At 35.7% G+C, this 24,165-nt stretch overlaps 1 protein-coding gene across 1 annotated transcript in view; it reads left to right on the forward strand.

The window, feature by feature from the left end:
• The window catches only part of vwa2 (von Willebrand factor A domain containing 2), a 72,141-nt gene that overhangs the window by 45,621 nt on the left and 2,355 nt on the right, over positions 1-24,165 (forward strand). Inside the window, exons 6-13 of the mRNA XM_030163218.1 lie at positions 4,871-5,068; positions 5,148-5,281; positions 6,418-6,547; positions 16,702-16,757; positions 16,848-16,955; positions 18,341-18,922; positions 20,713-21,264; positions 22,671-22,793. Of these exons, the coding sequence (XP_030019078.1) occupies positions 4,871-5,068; positions 5,148-5,281; positions 6,418-6,547; positions 16,702-16,757; positions 16,848-16,955; positions 18,341-18,922; positions 20,713-21,264; positions 22,671-22,793 (1,883 nt within the window). The remainder of the gene's footprint in view (positions 1-4,870; positions 5,069-5,147; positions 5,282-6,417; positions 6,548-16,701; positions 16,758-16,847; positions 16,956-18,340; positions 18,923-20,712; positions 21,265-22,670; positions 22,794-24,165) is intronic.

Raw genomic sequence — 24,165 nt, forward strand, 5'->3', positions numbered from 1 at the left:
CAAAAAGAAACCAGTACTTTACAGTGTTGACATAAAGCTGCACAAGAGAGCAAACAACAGATACAGCCTGGGGGCATTTGGTTTGTCTTTCTGTATTGTCTGATAGTTTCAGTGCTCCAAGCAAACAAACAAACAAACAGAAAAAAAGACACCAAAATGGGAAACATGACTGGAAGGAGCCAAAGCACAAACATTACCAGCTGTAGATGACTGATGTTTGTGTGTTCTGAAGAGATGAAATAGGGCTTAAATGACTTTTATGAGCCCTGGGGTAGTCTAACTCATTGTCAAGTCAGTGTATTTTTAGTCCAAGACAGGTATTCATGGTTTTTTTTCTTAAAGGGGTCATATTTTGCTAAACCCACTTTTATTAGTCTTTGGTGCATTTATTTGTGGATTTGGACCCCTTTGAATTTGACCCCTCCAGACGCTGCAATGCTATCTTTATATTCATTTTGGGAAAAATCGAGTGGATTTCTACAACTTGTTTTAATTCCTGCTTAATTTGTTACATTTTATAACTAGTTACATCACAACATTTGCACATATAAGGTCAAGACTTTAGACAAACATTTCTCCAAGTACGACATAATTGTTTATCAGCAGCAGCAGTTGTAGTCCATACTGAAAATATTTTTATTTATTTATTTTATTTATTTATTTGTTTGTTTGTGTTTATGTTTATGCATTTGGCAGACGCTTTTTTCCAAAGCGACTTACAGGGGAAAAAACAATCAAATCATTCAATCAATCAAATTTTATTTGTATAGCGCCAGATCGTAACAAAAAAGTTATCTCATGACACTTTATATATGGAGTTGGTCAAAACCAGACTCTAAGCCAATTTACAGAAACCCAACAGAATCCTCCAGGAGCAAACACTTACTTACTTACTTTTTTATTTTATTTTATTTTATTTTATTTATTTATTTATTTGTATCAAACATGTAAATAGTTACAGTCCATAGAGTATAATAAACATTAAAAAAATAATAAAAAAGGGTTATAAATATAAAAACAACACGCATGCACACACCCTATCTTCAATAACAAGTATAAGTGTATATACAAGTGTAGAATCTGCATAAAAGTCAGAGTTAACCTAATTGTAAAAATCACAACATTTCTCGAGTGACTTAAACACAGTATAAAATTCAAAATTGCTTTCCGTAACATGTCATAACGAGAGAAAACATTATTAAAACCGAACATACCACTAGCACTACAGCTACGATAAAAACCATGGATAATACGGAATGCATTGTTAAAAGCAACTCTGACTGAGTGAGCAGTACAACGTTTAAAATGAACCCATAAGTAACAGAGATAAATATTCCAGCAAAATGATATGAACAATTTATTCTTAACAGTAGTGAGACAAAAATAAAACCTGCGAGAGATAAAATTCCTCCTGTCATAAAGACTCCTAGCCTTAGTTTGAATGTCTTTATCATCACTAAGATTACACTGGTCAACAACAAATTTATTGTTTAAGTTTTTTGAGCTGATTTAGGATCATTTTGGTGTGCTGAATCCAAAAATCACATTCATTTTGCTCAATCAGGTCAACTTTCTGAACTATGCTACATATTGGCTTTTTAACATTTTTGCTTTCATTTATGGGCATTTTCACATCATATGATACAAAATTATTTCATATTTCTTGCAATAAACGAGTTCTGAAGATTTTACTTTTGCCAATTTATGATTAATGTTTTTTTTTAATATTACAGGTGAATGAAATGGCATCAACTAGAAGATCTTGCAAAAATAAACCTGACGTATTCTGCTACATCTGCAGTGAATACACCATTGTACCTAACAGGAATCAAGTCACAAGTTTCATAAAGTGTGCTTGCCAATCTTATTTTGGTATTAATTATTATATTTTGTGAGAAGATCAAATTTTTCAAACTCAAATTAGCAAAAAAACCTGACCTGATTGAGAAAAACAGATGTCATTTTTGGATTTAGCGGTGCAAAATGGTCCTAATTCAGCTGAAAAAATCTAGGCAACTTGCAAAAAACATTTTTTTTCAAACCCAGTGTTATCAGATACAATATGTCCAACGTACTTGTAGGTTTTGACATATTCTAATGGAAGGTTATTCAACTCAAGTTTAGTTTTTACAGTGTACCTATTTGTGTCAAACAGCAGAATATGTCCAAACTTCGAGTCAATTACCTAAATGTTCAGTTATTGGTTGAGCAAGAGAGAGAGAGAGAGAGCAGCACAGCCAACCAAGGTTATTATTGTTAATGAAATGACGAAAACTAGAATTGAAAAAACATTTTCATTAACTGAAATAAATAAAAACTAAAATTAAAAGAAAAAATGATGACTAACTGAAACTGTATTGCGTGCTTACAAAACTAACTAAAACTTTCAAAAATTATGGATAAAATTCCCTTTTTTTTCGTCGGATTGATATGAAATGGACTATTTTTGCTCGAGGAATTTCAGCTGGCAGCATCGTACGGCACTTCACGGACCCTCAATTCTCGTCACTTGTCGTTCAGAGTCGTCTTCTCGTCCCCACTCTACCTGAAACATGGAGACTAAAGTTGGGAGAAAGCAGTAGAGTCCTGTCTGGGATTTCTTTGAATATGACAGCGAGGAAGATAAAGGATATGAAAACGCAAAAAACTAATAGTCAAACTTAAACTAAGCATTTAGAAAAAAAACAAAAACTAATAAAACCTAGGGAACCTGCTCGAAAAACTAATTCAAACTAACTGAATTAGAGAAAAAAAAGTCCAAACTAAATAAAACTAAACTATGATGAAAAATCCAAAACTATTATAACCTTGCAGCCAACAACCTGGAGGGGGTGGGGCATGAAGTGGCTCATTTGCATTTAAAGGGCCAGCGCTCAAAACGACCTTTCTGGTGTCATTACTCAGAAATAGGGTTGAAGATGGACCTGTGGAGTTGAATTAATGAAGAATTCAGACCCAAGCATAGCATTTACAGTTTATGCAGACCACAGGGAAATGTTTTAAAATGCATAATTCCATTTAAAAAGCAAAATTTCACTCCTTTAAAGCAGAAATATGCACAAACACTAAAGACATTTTTATTTGATCAGAACAGAACCTAATGCTATGTCACAAAACTTTCCTATGTAAAAACTTAAATTGTCACAGAAAAATAAAGTTTAATTCTAACCCTTTATCGGGCAAGTGACTATTTTTGGTAATTTCCACACATATTTCATATTATTAGGGTTGAGGGTGGACCTGTGGAGTTGAATTAATGAAGAATTTAGACCCAAGCATAGCATTTACAGTTCATGTAGACCACAGGGAAGTGTTTTAAAATGCATAATTCCACTTTAACCCTTTCATGCATACTGGTCACTACAGTGGACAGTTATTCTACAGCTGTTCTCTTATATATTCAAGGATTTTGTTGTTTTCGTTCCATATCAGCCAACACAGTGGACACTTATGCACCAACCCATACACTGACATTCACACCATTATTGTAACTTTGCTGTTCTTGATAAACCTGATCTGCACTAACATGTTTGAGTATAAATCAATTGCTAATTGTTATTAGACTGTAATTAACAGTTTTCTTAAACAAAAAGTTTTTTTTTTTTGTTTTTTTTTGCATACTATTTCCGTGAAGAAATAACTAGCATTAGAATATGAGAAAATGTGAGAAAACATCAGATTAGCTGCATTAAAAATGTTTATTTTATAGTTTTCACACAGTATATCAACTTTCTGATGACGGGTTTTAAATATGTTTCTTTGCTTCAAAAATTAAACACATGGTGTCCAGCGGAGTGGACATTTTTGTAAATCCATGAAAAATAGGTTCATAAATGCCTAAAGAGGAATAAAAACACTCTGGAAAAAAAAAAAAAATTGACTAAGGGTCTCATAACACTGGTCAACAACAAATTTATTGTTTAAGTTTTTTGAGCTGATTTAGGATCATTTTGGTGTGCTGAATCCAAAAATCACATTAATTTTGCTCAATCAGGTCAACTTTCTGAACTATGCTACATATTGGCTTTTTAACATTTTTTCTTACATTTATGGGCATTTTCACATCATATGATACAAAATTCTTTCGTATTTCTTGCAATAAACGAGTTCTGAAGATTTTACTTTTGCCAATTTATGATTAATGTTTTTTTTAATATTACAGGGGAATGAAATGGCTTTGACTAGAAGATCTTGCAAAAATAAGCCTGACGTATTCTGCTACATCTGCGGTGAATACACCATTGTACCTAACAGGAATCCTGTTAGAAAAGGATTTTTTTTTCTCTTAAAACCTATTTTGGGTGAGAACTATATAAAAAATCAACTGATAAAGTTACAAAAATGTAATCAATTTTGTGAGAAGATCAAATTTTTCAAAATCAAATGAGCAAAAAAACCTGACCTGATTGAGAAAAACAGATGTCCTTTTTGGATTTAGCGGTGCAAAATGGTCCTAATTCAGTTGAAAAAACCTAGACAACTTGCAAAAAACATTTTTTTATAACCCAGTGTAATTCATGCATGAAAGGGTTAAAAAAGCAAAATGTCACTCCTTTAAAGCAGGAATATGCATAAATACTAAAGACATTTTTATTTGATCAGAACAGGATCTAATGCTATATCACAAAACTTTCCTATGTAAAAACTTACATTTTTCACAGAAAAATAAAGATTTAATTTTAACCCTTTATCGGGCAAGTTATTATTTTTGGTAATTTCCACACATATTACATATTATTAGGGTTGAAGATGGACCTGTGGAGAATTCAGACCCAAGCATAGCATTTACAGTTTATGTAGACCGCAGGGAAATGTTTGAAAATGCATAATTCCATTTAAAAACGCAAAATATCACTCCTTTAACTTAAAGAGGAGGCAGCACCCAGACCGGACTGGCTCTGAAGTATATCCTCAGAAAGGGTTTCCCAGGCGGCCGTAACTCCTCGGATGTGGCCCGCATCGCCATTCTCCTGACAGACGGGAGGTCTCAGGGCAACGTGTTGCAGGCGGCGGAACAGCTCAAAGACACAGGGGTGGTCCTGTTTGCTGTGGGTCTGCGCTACCCCAGGTATGTTTGACAATCGACTGTATCATCAGTGACAGGGATGACACGTAAACCACTGTACTCGTCTCTGTTTGGGCTTCAGGTGGGAGGAGCTTCACGCTTTGGCCAGCGAACCAATGGAGAGCCACGTCTTTTTTGCAGAGCATTTCTATGACGCTGTCAACGGCCTGTACACCACACTGACCACCTTCTCTGTCTGCAATGCCACCCCCACTGGTACGATATCAGTTTTCTGTTTTAACATTATACACACACTAATTACACTGGGTAACAAAAAAATGTTTTTTGCAAGTTGTCTAGGTTTTTTCAACTAAATTAGGACCATTTTGCACCGCTAAATCCAAAAATGACATCTGTTTTTCTCAATCAGGTCAGGTTTTTTCGCTCATTTGATTTTGAAAAATTTGATCTTCTCACAAAATTGACTACATTTTTACCTCCGCCAAGGAGGTTATGTTTTTGCCAGGGTTTGTTTGTTTGTCTGTCTGTCTGTTTGTCTGTCCGTTAGTGTGCAACATAACTCAAAAAGTTATGGACAGATTTGGATGAAATTTTCAGGGTTTGTTGGAAATGGGATAAGGAAGAAATGATTAAATTTTGGTGGTGATCGAGGGTGGGGGGGCCCACGGGGGGGCCCATTTCCAACAAACCCTGAAAATTTCATCAAAATCTGTCCATAACTTTTTGAGTTATGTTGCACACTAACGGACAGACAAACAGACAGACAGACAAACAAACAAACCCTGGCAAAAACATAACCTCCTTGGCGTGGGGGGGCCCACGGGGGGGGCCACTGATCAGCCTTGGTGGAGGTCTGCGCTCTCCGAGTGCTTCTAGTTGTGACTTTATCAGTTGATTTTTTATATAGTTCTCACCCAAAATAGGTTTTAAGAGAAAAAAATCATTTTCTAACAGGATTCCTGTTAGGTACAATGGTGTATTCACCGCAGATGTAGCAGAATACATCAGGCTTATTTTTGCAAGATCTTCTAGTTGAAGCCATTTCATTCACCTGTAATATTAAAAAAAAAACATTAATCATAAATTGGCAAAAGTAAAATCTTCAGAACTCGTTTATTACAAGAAATATGAAAGAATTTTGTATCATATGATGTGAAAATGCCCATAAATGTAAGCAAAAATGTTAAAAAGCCAATTTGTAGCACAGTTCAGAAAGTTGACCTGATTGAGCAAAATGAATGTGATTTTTGGATTCAGCACACCAAAATGATCCTAAATCAGCTCAAAAACTTAAACAATAAATTTGTTGTTGACCAGTGTTATAGATATTTGAGGATCCTAGACTCATTAATCATGTATCATCTTCTTAACCCGTGTTTTCCTGTTTCCAGGCTGTCAGCTGGAGTCGTATCCCTGTGAGAGGAAGACATTGGAGACAGTTAAAGAGCTGCAGGGGAATTTCATGTGCTGGAAAGGCTCCAAGGGGTATTCCCCATATACATCGCTTTGTCCTTTCTATAGGTGAGCATTCTGAAAGAAAACACTAACACATTGAGCTGGATATAGAATCATATGACCCCACTGTAATGAAAATCATCACTGCTTATGATATTGTGCATAAAAATGGACAAATATGTGCAAATCTGTAGGTGAAAATGTCTCCAAAATCCTCTTGGGCATCCCACTTAAATGCTGACAGAACTGCATTAATGTGGGTTATAACTCTATATTCATTCATTCATTCATTTGTTTTGAGAAGAAGAAAAAAATTAAACATTTTTGGTGTAAAAGGAACTAATATCCGAGCAAATACATTAGGAAATAAAGGTGATCAAGACAAAATAGCAATTGCCATGTACACTAGTAATACAAAATAAATTCAATATGTACTGCTCAGAAAGGAGTAGGAAGAGGAAGAAAAAGACACTTTCATAGTACATAATATAAAACATTTCCCAACATAGGCCGGGAGTTTATTTTCACCATTAAAAGGAAAAAAAAAAAAAAAATTAAAAATAAAAATAAATAAATAAAGTTGCAGCAGTGCTGTGATGGCAAGGTGAGGCAGAGGGGGCAATGGCATCAAATGTAGATAAATTGTACTTTTAATCTCATTTGGTTATTTTCATTTATTTATTTATTTATTTTTATTACCCCCCACCACCCAAAATATAGTTAAAGGGAAATAACACATATATTTCACATTCCATTCTTTTCCCCTGTATAAGATGAACATTGAACATTTAACCCTTTCATGCATGAATTATGACAACCTTAATCAAGATTTTTTTTCCTGAGTGTTTTTATTCCTATTTAGGGATGAAAAATACAATGTGATTGAATTTTTTTATGAATCTATTTTTCATGGAGTTACGAAAATGTCCACTCAGCTGGACACCATGCGTAAAATTTTTGAAGCAAAGACACATATATTTAAAATCCATCATCGTAAAGTGATATACTGTGTGAAAACTATGAAATAAAAACATTTTTAATGCAGCTAATCTGATGTTTTCTCACATTTTATCATACTCTAATACTAGTTTTTATTCATTTCATGGAGATAATACATAAAAAAAAAAATTAAAAAAAAACTTTTTGTTTGAGAAAATTAACTGTTGATTTACACTCAAACATGTTAGTGCAGAACAGGTTTATCAAGAACAGCAAAGTTAAAGTAATGGTCTGAATACACTGGTCTACAAGGAAAATGCTGCCAGAATAAAAGTAATGAAATTTTACCACATGAGAGTCACTGATAAAGAAAAATTAAGTCAAAAATGCTGGTTGGCTGAACTTTCCAAGATACAGCCTCGGGTCAAAATGTGAAATTCAAGAATTAACGAGAGAATGGGTTTGACTCAAAAGGAATATTTGTCTCAGAGCTACAAGATCTACTTCAAAACACTGTCTGCACGTTAGAATACATTCACTTTACAGGTTCTATTTAGTGGAAGATTTCTAAAACTATTATATAAATGTACATAAACCAATATATATGTGTAATAACACTTAATCATACACCTTGAAAGCATCAGCAAACCGGCACTTTTGTCATCTATTTTCCAATTAATCTTATTAAAATACGTAACATTTAGCACATTTAATGTCTGAAGCAAATCATTTCTAAAAAATTGTAGACCAGTGATATCAGTTTAGATAATACATGAGCGTCCACTGTGTTGGTTGATATCCTCTTGAGATCCAGTAAAGTGAAAATCTTTAGCTTTTTTACATTAAACAGTCATCTTGATTGGAAACTGCAACATGCAATTTTTTTCAGATACATTTTTATTGTTATTTTCATTTATTTATTTTTTAATGGAATGCCCTTTACAATGAACAGCATTTTTTTTTTTTTTTAATTAAAAGCGTTGAACTTTAGTCCCCTACAGAGGACAAAAATGCATTGCTGGGTCTCAGGAGGACATGGAATTAAAACAACTAAACCCATGAATATACAAGAGAACAGCTGGAGAATATCTGTCCACTACAGTGACCACAATGCATGAAAGGGTTAAAGTGTGTAGCACGAACCAAGGGGTTGCATGGATCTAAATGCACATTACTCTGATCAAGGAAAATCCGCTCTTAATAGTCTAATAAAATCAACCCAGTTTTTCCAATACTTGATGAATTTGTCTGAATCAAGTCTGACAGAGAAAGTCAACTTCCCCGTCCTATAGATGTCATGTATAACCTCTATCCAGTCCTTCATTTTTGGTGCATCCTTTTTTAGCCACTCCTTCTGATGGCTTTTTTCCCTGCTACTGACAATATTCTGAATAGATATTTACCCTGTGAATGTGTTTTCCCCTGGTTCTCTTTTCCCAAGTATATAGATTCAAATGTGAATGGAAATTGGACTTTGAAAATTTTCTCCGTGCTTTTCTTCAAAACCTGCCAAAAAGGCACAATATAAGGGCAGTCTCAAAATATATGAAAATGATTGGCTTTACTTTCACCACATAGTCTCCAGCATCTTGTATCCTGAGATTTCTGCGCTGGTGTAATAAAACTCAAGCCTTTTTTATCTTTCTGTTCCAAACTTCTATACATCCTGAGATTTCCAATGGGACTAATGATTTTTTTTGTCTTGATTGATTGGGTAGTTTAATAAACGTATTAAAACAACACAGGCTGTGGGATTGCTCTTTTCATTGGTGAAATCTAGTGGGTTTAAGAGGCCTCAAGGCTTCAGGTTCCTGAAGGTAAGGCCTGAACAGCAGCCAGTAAAACCTGACAAAGTGTTCTAAATATAACTTCAGTCTGAGGTGGACTTTTCTCAGGTTAAAGTTAGTCCAAAAACTCAAACTAAGACTTTTATAGCCTCTTGGTTCTGTGTAAGTGTCTTGTGATTCTCTGTCATATTGGTGTTGAACTACTCATGTCACACATCCACATAGTAATTTTAGTAATTCTCCATATCATATAGTGGCTGGAGTAACTTTACACCTCAGAAAGGGGTTAAAATGATGCTGTAACCCAGTGGTTCCCAACCTTTTATGGCTCGTGACCCCATTTTAACATCACAAATTTCTGGCAACCCCAGACATTCAAGACTGAGACTTTTTTTTTTTTTTTTTTTTTGCTGAAATGAATTGGTTTTTGGTCATGTAATAGTTTGCTATACTATGTTGCAAATAAACATTAATTTTAGAGGACATTTAGTATTATGTATATTATGATGGACGGAGGCAGAAAAGCCAGGTTGAGGTTACTGCACAAAGTGAAAATTTTATTTTCCTTGGTCAGGATATGTACAGTCAGTCCAGCTTGGATTTACAAGGCTGACAATTAATACTGAACAAACAAGAACTCAAACTATGAATTATGAAAGAGTTGCAGCATCTGAAACTGACCACAATGAACATTTGACAGATAAACAGTACCACAGTGCTTCAGTTTCTGTCACAACGGGGGGAAAAGAGGACTCAAGTGCACAGTACTGAAGGGAAAAAATAACTTTATTTAACAAAAAATAAAAACCAAACAACAGAAAACCTAACACAAAAAACTAAATCAGAGTCCAATGAAAAAAAAACAAAACATACTAAACCTGAATCAGAGTCCGTGATAAATATGGAAAAATGTCCGGGCTATGGAAAGGTGTGAAGAGAAATGGACCAGCGCTGCATGGCTGCAAACCAAAGCCTTAAATAGGCTAAAGATAATTGGCTGCAGCCACGCAGCGCCAGCAGGTGAGACTAATGATGATAATTAGAAAAACGGAAAAACTGAGGGTCACACAGGCATGACCAAAAGAGAGGAGCTGAGAGTGACATAGGCACAGATCCTGACAGTTTCAGCTTCACAGTTTGACATGTCTTTTATGTATTGGGATTGTCTCTGTCAACTCACCATATATTTTTTATTAATAAGTTTTTATTTTTATTTTTATCAATTACTAGAAATTTCAGGTGACCCCATTTGAATTCCAGGCGACCCCATGTGGGGTCCCGACCCCAAGGTTGAAAAACACTGCTGTAACCCTTTAACCCCTAATGTATCAGCGGTGAGCATTCTGTACGTATGAGAATAGATGTTGGTCTTTCCATAGATATCTGAGCATGCTCAGTGCAATGCTTAATAATGGGGGGTGTAAAACACAGACTGGTGAGTGAGACTGACTCGCTATAAAAATACACAGGTTTTTTTTTTTTTTTACCCGTTGTCCTTGTCATTTTTTGTTTTTACTGTTGTGTGCAGTGTTGTGGTGATTTTCTTTCTTTTTTTTTTTTACTGTGTTTTTATCCAGTTTGACTGGGTTTCGCGCCACATTCTGTAGTAACGGTGCAATATGTAATAATGTAATATTTTTCACCTCATATGTAATAATACCGCATTTTGTAATAAAATTCTTGAACGCATTTTGTAATAAACTTTGAGAGAGAGAAAGACAGATGTATGGGACGGAGGTACACATGACCCAGTCCAAGTGCACGCTACCCTCCGTCCCATACATCTTTATCTTTCTGTCTCTTTCTCTCTCAAAAAGAAACTAAAACAACTCAAACTTGATCTGGAAAATCATCAAACAAGCTCTGCTATGACCTGTCCAACTACTTTTTTTTCTCACTGAAAAAAAAACTCAGGAATCAATAGGAGAACTGATAAAGAATTGGACTGGTAAGCAGAATCGACATTGCATTGACATTGATAAAATCCTATCAGTTCCCACTCCTGGTGCAGATAACTCTTAAGGCCATAAGATTCCATCTTAAATGCACATTTGTGTTTTTGATGTTTACATGTTAATATTTTAATGTTTCTGCCAACGTGTGTGTTATTTTATTACCTTCACCAAGTAGGTTGTGTTTGTGCCGGCGTTGGTTTGTCTGTCTGTCTGTCTGTCTGTTAGCAAGATAACTCAAAAAGTTAAGGACGGATTTGGATGAAAATTTCAGGAAATGCTGATACTGGCACAAGGAACAAATGATAAAATTTTGGTGGTGATCAGGGGGATGGGGGGTGGGGGGGTGACTGATCTGCCTTGGCGGAGGTCTGCGCTCTCCTAGTGCTTTTCTAGTTATTTTTTATTTATTTATTTTTTTCCAAATACAACTTGGTTAAATTTAGAGCTGCAACCAATTAATCAGCTAGGTGTTTGAAGTTAATGCAAAAAGTCCCGATTCGATTAATCGACTCGAATTGATTGAAGGGAGATATTCTATTGCAGTTTTCCTGAATTGAAGCGTCACAATAAGCATCCATGTGAAACACAACAGTGGAACCAATGTTTAACAGCAGAGAAATGAAGGAAACAAAGCTTTGATTCAGGAGAATGGTGGTTGAATGATTTTTTTTTACATCACTTTGAGTTGATTAATCGGTTGCAGCTCTAGTTAAATTACGTCAGATTCCTGATAAAACCTGCTAAGTGACATTTTTGGTTGGGAATAAAAACCTGCTATCTCCCCTAGTATAGCTTCACATTTCAGTCTCCTGTGAAAGTTGTTTACATTCCATCATAAGTACCAACATTAACCCTTTCATGCATGAATTATGAGAACCTTAATTGAGATTTTCTTTCCTGAGTGTTTTTGTTCCACTTTAGGCATGAAAAAAATAAGGCAATTGAAATCGTTTTTTATGAACCTATTTTTCATGGAGTTGCAAAAATGTCTACTCATCTGGACACCATGTGTTTAATTTTTGAAGCAAAGAAACATGTATTTACTACGGTGGCCCAGAGGTGCAACAGGCCAAAAAATTATCCACTAGACGAAAAAAATTATCTACTACAAGAAAAAAAAGGAGAACAGCCTAAAAAAATTATCCGCTAGATGAAAACAATTATCTACTACAAGAAAAAAAAGAGAGCAGCATAAAAAAAATTATCCACTAGATGAAAAAAATTATCTACTACAAGAAAAAAAAAAAAAAAGAGAACAGCCCAAAAAAATTATCCACTATAAGAAAAAAAGGGGAGAACAGCCTAAAAAAATGATCCACTAGATAAAAAAATTATCTACTGCAAGAAAAAAAGAGAGCAGCCCAAAAAATTTATCCACTATAAGAAAAAAAAAGAGAACAGCCTAAAAAAATTATCCACTAGACGAAAAAAAAAATCCCCTATAAGAAAGAAAAGAGAACAGCCCAAAAAAATTATCCACTAAAAGAAAAAAAAAGAGAACAGGCGAAAAAAAAATTATCTACTAGCCCAAAGTGAATAATTTTTTTGGCTGGTCTCTTTTTTTTCTTATAGGGAATTTTTTTTTACATCTAGTGGATAATTTTTTTTTAGGCTGTTCTCTTTTTTTTCTTATAGTGGATAATTTTTTTGGGCTGTTCTCCTTTTTTTCTTATAGTGGATAATTTTTTTGGGCTGTTCTCTTTTTTTTCTTGTAGTAGATAATTTTTTTCATCTAGTGAATAATTTTTTTAGGCTGTTCTCTTTTTTTTCTTGTAGTAGATAATTTTTTTCGTCTAGTGGATAATTTTTTGGCCTGTTGCACCTCTGGGCCACCGTAATTTACTGATACACAGTGAAAACTATGAAATAATTTCTTAAATGTTGTTAATCTGATGTTTTGTCACATTTTAACATACTCACTTTATGGAGATTATATGCAAAAAAAAAAAAAAGTAAAAAAATTAATGTTAATGACAGTCTACCAACAATAACAACCGCCTGATTTACACTCAAACATGTTACTGCAGATCAGGTTTATCAAGAACAGCACAGTTACAGTAATGTTATGAATTGCAGTGTATGAGATGATGCATAAGCTTCCACTGTGGTGGCTGATATGGAACTAAAACAACTAAATCCTTGAAAATAAGATAAGAGAACAGCTGTACGATAGCTGTCCACTGTAGTGACCACTATGCATGAAAGGGTTAAAGGAACAGATGTTTTTTTGTCATATTTCCCAGTTTCCTGTTATATAAACAGTTTTTTGTTTCTCCTGTAAAATTTGCCAAAAGTCACATAGCAGGTTTTATCAGGAAGCTGACAATTATTTCAGTGTGTGTGCAAAAGTGTTTTTTGAACATTTTGAGCACATTTCAACAACACCGCAATAATAAAGATAACCGTGAGAATTTTAGTCACAATATTGTTACATCTCTAGTGCCTTATTTAGTAAAAAACCTGTCAAACTGCATTTCCTCTCTGTCTTTTTCTGTTATTCCACTCTGTTTTGACACTAAAATACACAGTAAAGCAGGGGTCTCAAACTAATTTTCTTTCAGGGGCCACATTCAGCCCGATTTGATCTGCAGTGGGCCGGACCAGTAAAATAATAGCATAATAATGACAACTCCAAATCTTTGTCTTTGTTTTAGTGCAAAAAACACAATTAAATTATGAAAATACTTACTTTTATAAACTATCCAAACAAAAATAAATGGGAATAACCTGAAAAAACTAAAATTTAAATTAAAAAAACTCAAAGTTTAGTGCAGTTTCTAACAATATTCTGCCTCAACTTATCATTTCTACATGTGCATTATGGATCAGATCTACAAAGACACTAAACACTTTGTAACAGGCAGAAAATTGTTAAAATTGAGCTTAATTTTCTTTAGACATTTCAAGTTGTTCATATTTGTTCAGGTTATTGACATTTTACTGTTACAGGATAGTTTGTAAATGGAAATATTTCCATAATTTCATGTTATTTTTTGCACTAAAACAATGACAAAAAATTTAAGTTTGCATTATTTATAGGCATAATGTAAGATTATTTTTCTCACATCAAAGCAAGAAGAAAATATGGAGTCATCATTTTTTTGTAGGTTATTATGCTGTTATTATTTTACTGTAGATCATATTGGTCTGTATGTGGAACCTGAACTAAAATGAGTTCCACAGCCTTGACTGTGGAATTTTTGCGCTTTGTAAATTCATCCCACGGGCCGGACTGGAAGCTTTGGCGGGCTGCATTTGGCCCCCGGGCCGCATGTTTGCGACCCCTGCAGTGAAGCAAAACCACTGTAGAAAAAAAACACAAACACATACTCACAGCAGCTTTTATGACACTTCTACAGACACCAATTCGCAGCATCATGTTTACCTGGAATAATGTCTCAGAGGTTAGAGGGTTATTGGCACAATTATTGACACATCTTTTTAAATTAAACAGCTTTGCGATTTTTTTCATTGATGTCAGCATAACATATTTCCACCGTCTATCACCTGCAAGCTTGATAAAGAGGTTTCTAAGTAAAACAGAGACGGGGGTCACTGTAGCTGAATATAAAATACCTCCCTCTCACTGTTCGTCGAGCCACAAGACAGTGATTAAACATGGCAGCTCCCTGTGTTAATGTGCAGCGTCTGTTTAAGGCTCCTAATAAAAACAAGCATGGGTTCTTCCTCCTTCCACCCTAACAAATCAAAGCAGCGTCGGACACAAATAATTTCACAGGACATTGAAACTTTACAGCAGTAAAATGGTTCGCTTGTCATGTTCTGTAGTTTAATAACTGAGGCCAGAGATTGTGTTTATAGGGCACATAAAACATCCAAATGGAAACTTCATTGATTTGAGAGGAGAGCTGAGCAATAACATATCATGGATGGTTCATGATTTTAATAGATTTTTTTATTGTCTACATGAACTTGGACAAAACATTGAACATAGAAACACACAAAACTAGTTTTTCTTATCAACAAACATCAACAATAAGAACAAAAAACACCTTTTTTTTTTTTTTTTTTTTTAATATCTTTTTATTTCACACAGGAGAATCCTCCAAATACAGTACAAACATAGTCATACTGGGTCTCACTTTTTACAATTCTCCTTTGTGCGTTCTTCCCACCTCCCATCCCTTAAGAAATAAATCAACTAAACACACACAAAAGTAACAAGCCAAAAATATACATATCTAAAGAAAGATAAATAAACAAATACATAATAATAATAATAAAAAATCATAATAAAATAAAAATAATAATAATAACAACAAAAAAAAAAAAACATCATCATCCTCACAAAAACATTAATAAGGGTAACAACATAAGCATGAACATAATTATGCATACTGTAACATAAATAGCAATAATAGGGCAGTATTCGTTATCTACAAACTCAAACTTTCTCCATACCAGAAAGTAGAGGCAACCAATATTCATTAAAGAGATGGCCCCGATTGTATTTATCCAAAGTCAGTTTCTCTAAAGGTAAAAGAGAAGACAGTTGTTCATGGAAGATCTTAAAGGATGGAGGGGAGTCATAAACACCTTTGATGGGGTTAATTGTCACTATTTGTGAAATATTGAGGACTTTCTCTATCACCCACTTCAAACAATATCTGCTGTATATTATCTTTCCTTAAAAAACATCTGAAAAGGACTGAATATTTATACTTTATCATATATTTTCCTTGTATTATATGTCAGCTTATAAGTAAGTTAGTAAGTTTTATTTATAGAGCACTTTTCACAGACAGGGGGCCACAAAGTGCAAATTGCAATTAAAAATGCAGAGTAATATACATTTTTTAAAATGCAATTAAAATACAATTAAAATACGATAAATATATAAAGTGCAGTCAGTTTGAATCATATCACATCTACTGTATGTAAGTTGCATTGTTTTATTCTTTTTTATATTATACTGATGCTTGTGTTTGGATTAATCTCTGTGATTTTATATGACTGTTTAATTTTTTTATTGCTCATTTTGGTGTTTGGCTTCTCCTGCACAATGATCTAACTCTTTTTTTTTTTTTTTTTTTTTTTGTAGTTTTTATTATTTAATTGTTTATAATGTCAGCTCTGTGATGAACTGGTGACATGTCCAGGGTGTACCCCACCTTCGCCCATAAGTTGCTGGGATAGGCTCCAGCAAATCCCGTGACCCTAGTGAGGATAAAGTGGGTTCAGATAATGAATGAATGAATGTTTATAATGTGCAAATCAGAATAAAATGGAAGCCGCTGACTTGAAAAGTGCATTCACAGTGAACAACAAACAGGTTGCATTTTTAGTTTTTGTCGAGCAAGAAGGAACTAATGTGAATTTGGCAGTTTTCACATATTTCAAAAACAAAAACTTCAATCAGTCAAATATATTTGACATGTCACTGAATCCTACTTCAGTGAAAAATACATATCCAATTCACAATATAATCATTATTATATAAAAATTCCTATGAATGTGTACAAAAGGCAAATAAACTATCTTATTCTATCTAATTAAAACTAGTGTATTTGTGTTTCAGGTACAGCAAAGCTTATAAAAGACACCGGACAGTTTGCCATCGGACTATTTGTCCAGGTAATGACATTGTTTTTTGTTTTCACTATTTGCTTCATACACTGTGTGTTTGTTTCATTTGTTCAGATATATTTTCTCTGTCCGCTGTAGATCCCTGTGACTCTCAGCCCTGTCTAAATGGTGGGACTTGTGTATCAGAAGGACCAGAAGGCTACCACTGTGTGTGTCCACCTGGATATGGAGGACACCCTCACTGTGGTCTGTACACTATCTGTATTATTAATGAACCTCATCATGGACTTCAGATGTATAGAGGGTATGCACGTGACGTCACTGCTAGCGGAAGTCACCTCGGTTACGCCCACTGAGTGGCAGAAAGAGGGAGATGAGTGACAGCGCTGGCTTCAATACCGTCAAAACTTAAGAACAATATTTAATAAAAAATGGGGAAGAGCTGTTGTGAGATTGATTTATGAACAGGTTTGAAAAGCAGTCGGAGCTATCGTTTTACAGACACCGAAAGACAAAGAAAAGAGAAGTAGATGGATCCACAAATCCAGGAAACCAAACCTAGATCTGTGGATCCCGTTTGGTGTCGGGTAACATTAATTTATGCTGTATTTTTGGGTAAAATCAGACCTTAAATTACATATTGTTTTGGCTAACGTTACTTCTTAGTAAAGCTCTTGGTTTCATGATCAGATCTTTCATGGCTTTTGTCTTCATCTTGTGATTCTGAACCTTGTGCTCCTACATGATTTGTAATCTAACTTAAACTGAGGCTGACCCAGTTTTTCAAATACGGGGAAACTGGAGAATAAAGATACGACAGAGTATTAGGGCCACATGAGAAAATAAAAACACTTGTCACTACGAGTATAAAGACATAAAATATCCATATAAAACCCGTAATTTTATGATAATAAAGTCGAATACAAAATGAATCACAGTGTTATGAGAATAAAGTTGTAGTTATAAAAAAACCTCATAATTTAACAAAAATGTCATTCGTTTATGAGATTAAAATCATCCTATTCTGACAATAAAGCCATAATATTACAAAATAATATCGTTATTTAAAAACAGGTGAAAAAAATCTCCTAATTTCCCAGAATCCAGTGGTCCCCTGCTGGTCCACAGCAATAGCATGTGTGTTGTATAAAGTACTTGATCTGAACTAGACTCAGTAAATCTCCTCAGTACCAGTAGATCATGCATATGTTCACTGGGGTCAGTCCACGGTCTACTGTAAATGCACTTTGGATCAGCTGGTTCTGGGTCCTAGTTTTGGACCGTGGTTGTCAGTCATGATGAAACCATGTATATTTGTTTCAGGTAAAAATAGCGATGATCCCCTACACCCTGGATGTCCAGACACATGATTTTGGGTCACATGTCAATGTTGCTGGACCACTTTTTCTTTGGTAGCTCGTACAGATCCATGTCCAGTCCAATTGTCCTTCATTTAATTTCATATTTCACATTTTCCCAGTCTTGCTGTGTTTACTGCTATACTCCATCATGTTGAGCAGGTTGGTTTTTGCCACTCAGTCTGATTTAGAGGGGCGTACCCCGGGGGTGAAATGACGTATATGCATACCCTCTATTTATGTTCATATAACCAACACTCAATCCCTTCTCAGCTCCTGCAATATCTCTGGACTGCTCAGTGGACCTACTTTTCCTGGTGGAGGGATCTGACGCGCTCACATTAGAAGGCTTCCACCGACTCAAGTCCTTCTTAAAACGCTTTCTACAGACCGTGATTGGGAACGACACCCCCACTAAGATTGGTCTTGCGGTTTACGGCGGAGAGGCCAGAGTGGAGGCCCAGGTCGGCGCGTTCAAAGGGGACCTGAAGGGTCTGCTGAGGGCCGTGGATGCACTTCAGCCTGTGGGCGGTGAGACCAAGACAGGCCAGGCCCTTCTCTATGTGACTCGGCATGGTTTCGTAAGCCCGCAGGTGTTTGCAGATGTTTCAGATGATCTGCCCCGCGTGGTGGTGGTGATCACAGCCACTCCGGCAGTCGATGATGTGGTCGAACCTTCGAAATATGCACGGGACAGAGAGATCTTCCTGGTGGGAGTGGGACTAGACACTCTAAAGGGACAACTGAATAACATAACAGGGAACCCCCAACGGACTCTTACATACTCATCCCCTGATCGGTTCAGTGCGAAGATCCCTGAGCTCAAAGCCAAAATCTGCAGCGTGGATACCCAAGGTACTGAATTTAAAGTAAATGAGACATAATCTGCACAGGCACTGATACAAAAGGAATAATGAAACCTACAAGTAAATGCCATTTATATACTTTTATGTCATACTTTATTTGACTTTGTATTTTGCATGTTATACCTAGTATTCCTCCCCACAGCCATCAGACTATACAAGCCCCCATATCATGCCATGTGCATGTGCACCCACAATGTAAATATGTAAATAATATTACACTTTTAATTTGAATTTTATATTTGTATAAATATCTATATGAATACCAAATTTATAATTTAAATCTTTATATTTCATTTTTCATTCCCTTGTGATTTTTCTATCTGTCTTTTGTTCTGTTAACTGTGGAAATTTCCCCACAGTGGGATAAAGAAAGTCAAATCTTATCTTATCTTATCTTATCTTATCTTATCTTATCTTATCTTATCTTATCTTATCTTATCAGATCTCTACTATCTCATTTTATCTTATCTTAATTTATCAGATCTCTATTATTTTATCTTAACGTATCTTAACTTATCAGATCTCTATTATCTTATCTTAGCTTAATAGATCTATCTTATCCTATCTTACCTTACCTTAACTCAGCGGTTCTCAATCTTTTTCTGTCGGGCCTCCCTTTGGAGGACGAAAAATCTCCAGCCCCCCCCCCCAACCCCAGCAACATTGTAACAGTGGTGCAATTATAACTTTTATTGAAAGAAACGTCAATATTATAACAATACTTTTTGCTTTTCCTTGAATAATTTTTTGTTCAAATTAAAAATAACTTAGATTTTTGCTTGAACAATACTAATAAACTCAACAAAACTGCTCCAAGACAATATTTTTCCAAATAAAAATTGGAAATGCATAATTATCTTACAACTATGACAATAAAGTTACTTTTTTTAGAACAACAAACTAATTTTGGTAATGAAGATGAACATTTTAACAATATCAGTGGCTGCAATGAGCCTGTTTCCATTGCACATCTCAGAACATTAAAGTGCAATCTGTACAAATTGTGCAAAACCAGAAAGATTCCACTTTTTTTTTTCCAGTCCAATCCTTGTCCATTCTCCAAACCTAAACTCTTTGTCTAGTCTAGTGACAGATCACCATGGCAGTAGATTTGTTTGTTGTACATCCCTAAAATGAGTGCAGGGTGCTCCAACACTAAAATATTAGTTCCACCTGCTGCATGTTCTAACCTGAAGTAGGGGAAAAAAAAAACAACCACCCAGGAGTGATCCCATGCCCCCCCGGCAGGCCTTCACGCCCCCCCTGGGGGGCCTGCCCCACACGTTGAGAAACACTGCCTTAACTTAACTTAACTTAACTTAACTTAACTTAACTTAACTTAACTTAACTTAACTTAACTTAATTTAACTTAATTCATGAGATTTCTATTATCTTACCTTACCTTACCTTTACCTAACTTAACTTAATTTAACTTAAGTTATCAGATCTCTATTATCTTATCTTATCTAATCTTATCTTATCTTTTTATCTTATCTTACCTTAACCTAACTTAACTTAATTGATCAGATCTCTTTTACCTTGTCTTATCTTATCTTGCCTTACCTTACCTTACCTTAACCTAACTTAAGTTAATTTATCTTAATTCATCAGATCTCTATTATCTCATCTTATCTTATCTTGCCTTACCTTACCTTAACCTAACTTAACTTAGCTTAATTTATCAGATCTCTCTTATCTTATCTTATCTTATCTTATCTTATCTTATCTTATCTTATCTTATCTTATCTTATCTTATCTTATCTTATCTTATCTTATCAGGGTGCTTAGGCCAGGCAGTGGACTTGGTATTTGCTGTGGATGCTTCAGGTGGTGTCGGCCGTGAGAACTTCGCCACCCTTCGATACTTTGTCCGCAGCCTCACCGTCCAGTTTGACATCAACCGTGACGTGGCCCAGGTGGCGCTGGTGACCTACGGCCGCAGAGCCAGCACCGTCTTCAACCTGGACACCCACGAGACGGGCTCGGCCGTCCTGGAAGCGGTGGCTGAAGCCAACTACATGGGAGGGGTGGCCTCCACAGGAGCGGCTCTGCTCCACATCCACTCCAACGTCCTCACCGTGGCTAAGGGAGCTCGACCCGGGGTCAACAAGGCCGTGGTGGTGCTGACGGACGGTTCCAGTGGAGACGATGCTGTCGTACCGGCTCAGAAAATTAGAAACAACGGAATTTCTCTGTTTGTGATTGGGATCGGAGACGTTCAGCGAGAAAGGCTGCTGAACATCGCTGGTTCAGAGGAGCACATGATCTCAGTTCCATCTTATGAGGATCTCAAGTACTTTGAGGATGTGCTGGTGCAGATGGTGTGCTCAGGTAAGAACACAAACCTTTTCAGAGCCATTGTTCTGCTGTCAGAGAACTGAGAACCACATGTAAGTGAACATATCACAGATGTTCAATAAGTTTCTTCTATTACACTGGGTTACAAAAAAAATGTTTTTTGCAAGTTGTCTAGGTTTTTTCAACTGAATTAGGACCATTTTGCACCGCTAAATCCAAAAATGACATCTGTTTTTCTCAATCAGGTCAGGTTTTTTTGCTCATTTGATTTTGAAAAATTTGATCTTCTCACAAAATTGATTACATTTTTGTGACTTTATCAGTTGATTTTTTTATATAGTTCTCACCCACAATAGGTTTTAAGAGGGAAAAAAAAATCATTTTCACAAGCACACTTTATGAAACTTGTGACTTGATTCCTGTTAGGTACAATGATGTATTCACCGCAGATGTAGCAGAATACGTCAGGCTTATTTTTGCAAGATCTTCTAGTCGAAGCCATTTCATTCACCTGTAATATTAAAAAAAAACGTTAATCATAAATTGGCAAAAGTAAAATCTTCAGAACTCGCTTATTGCAAGAAATATGAAAGAATTTTGTATCATATGATGTGAAAATGCCCATAAATGTAAGCAAAAATGTTAAAAAGCCAATATGTAGCATAGTTCAGAAAGTTGACCTGATTGAGCAAAATGAATGTGATTTTTGGATTCAGCACACCAAAATGATCCTAAATCAGCTCAAAAAACCTCAACAATAAATTTGTTGTTGACCAGTGTTATCTATGGGAATATTTGACATAGTAGTAAAACCTTCACATATAACACCATCATCTGAGTTGGTAGAGCAGGTCATCTATAAACCAGAAGGTTGGTGGTTCTATCCCTACCCTTTGTCACATATCGAAATGTCCTTGAGCAAGACATTGAAGTTGCTCCAGGTGACTGTTTAAGTGGTGTGTTAGTTACCTTCGCCAAGGAGGTTATGTTTTTGTCGGCATTGGTTTGTCTGTCTGTCTGTTTGTTAGCAAGATAACTCAAAAAGTTATGGACAGATTTGGATGAAAATTTCAGGAAATGTTGATACTGGCACAAGGAACAAATGGTTAAATTTTGGTGGTGGTCCGGGGGGGGGGGGCCAGGGGGGCCCACTGATCTGCCTTGGCGGAGGTCTGCGCTGTCTTTTCTAGAAAAGCACTCGCAGAGCACAGACCTCCGCCAAGGCAGATCAGTGGGCCCCCCTGGCCCCCCCACCCCACCACCACTCCCGATCATTTTCTTTTTTTTTTTCCAGAAGTTTAATATTTGTTGGTTAGTGATTAGGAATTAGGGTTTACTTTAGTACAACTTAACATGTTTTTAAAAGCCATTTCAAGACTGCGCACATAGAAATATTCTTGGTGGAAAATTAAAGCGTGTGACTTGTTTTCTATTTTCAGAGGTGAAGAAGCCAGTGAACCTGTGCAAACCCAACCCTTGTATGAATGATGGAGTTTGTATCATGTCAGGAGGAAGCTTCCGCTGTCGGTGCCAAGGATTTGAAGGACCGCACTGTGAAACAAGTCAGTCCCATTAATAACTCTCCTTTACACATTCATTCATTTTACATAATGGTTATGCATATGGTTGCTATTGGGTAGAAACCTCTTATGTCCAAAACGATTACTTTTCAGGAAACTGGACTAAAAAAGTATATTCTAAATAAATGAATGGAATTAAGAGATGTAGTCACCTGCTGTTTTCAATGCTTTTCATTGGTTAAATATTTCTAAAAACCATCAGGCCAACATTAAGACTGACCAATAGAATCATTTTATAACTTAAAAAAAGACCAAAAATGGACTTACGAAGTTTCTGCCTGACAGGAGATGATATTCACCATAATTAGTTACTTATTAGTGTATCTACTGAGTTAGTAGTATGTTTGCTCTTATATATTTGTGAAGGATTCATTAATGACTCTACATGACACATAATCTCAACTAGAAGCACTCGGAGAGCGCAGACCTCCGCCAAGGCTGATCAGTGGCCCCCCCCGTGGGCCCCCCCACCCCCGATCACCACCAAAATTTAATCATTTCTTCCTTATCCCATTTCCAACAAACCCTGAAAATTTCATCAAAATCTGTCCATAACTTTTTGAGTTATGTTGCACACTAACGGACAGACAAACAAACAGACAAACAAACCCTGGCAAAAACATAACCTCCTTGGCGGAGGTAATAATGCCCTACTTTATGTTTATTGATAGTAAGTTAAGGTGTTGTACCTGAATTCTGATCTTAATCATGTTCATAATATAACATGTTCAGTATAGTCTAATATAAATATGTTAACCTCCTGAGACCCAGCAATGCAGTTTTGTCCTCTGTAGGGGACAAAAGTTTGACAGCTTTACTTAAGAAATACAGGGGTTGGACAAAATAATGGAAACACCTTAAAAAATCAACAAAATATAATTTAATATGGTGTAGGTCCGCCTTTTGCGGCAATTACAGCCTCACTTCTCCGAGGTATTGATTCATACAACTTGTGAATTGTTTCCAAAGGAATTTTAAGCCATTCTTCAGTTAGAATACCCTCCAACTCTTTTAGAGACGATGGCGGTGGAAATCGACATCTTACTTGAATCTCTAAAACTGACCATAAATGCTCAATAATGTTGAGGTCTGGGGACTGTGCCGGCCATACGAGATGCTCAACTTCATTAGAATGTTCCTCATGCCATTCTTTAACAATTCTAGCTGTATGGATTGGGGCATTATCATCTTGAGGTGAAGGTGTTGCCATTATTTTGTCCAACCCCTGTACAGTCCATTGCAAAGGACATTCCATTAAAAAATTAATAAATAAATAAAAATAATTTTAAAAATGTATCTGAAAAAACTGTTGCATTATACAGTTTATAATCAAGACAGCTGTTTAATGTAAAAA

Source organism: Sphaeramia orbicularis, chromosome 19, assembly GCF_902148855.1.
Source record: "Sphaeramia orbicularis chromosome 19, fSphaOr1.1, whole genome shotgun sequence".
Classification (NCBI taxonomy): Eukaryota; Metazoa; Chordata; class Actinopteri; order Kurtiformes; family Apogonidae; genus Sphaeramia; species Sphaeramia orbicularis.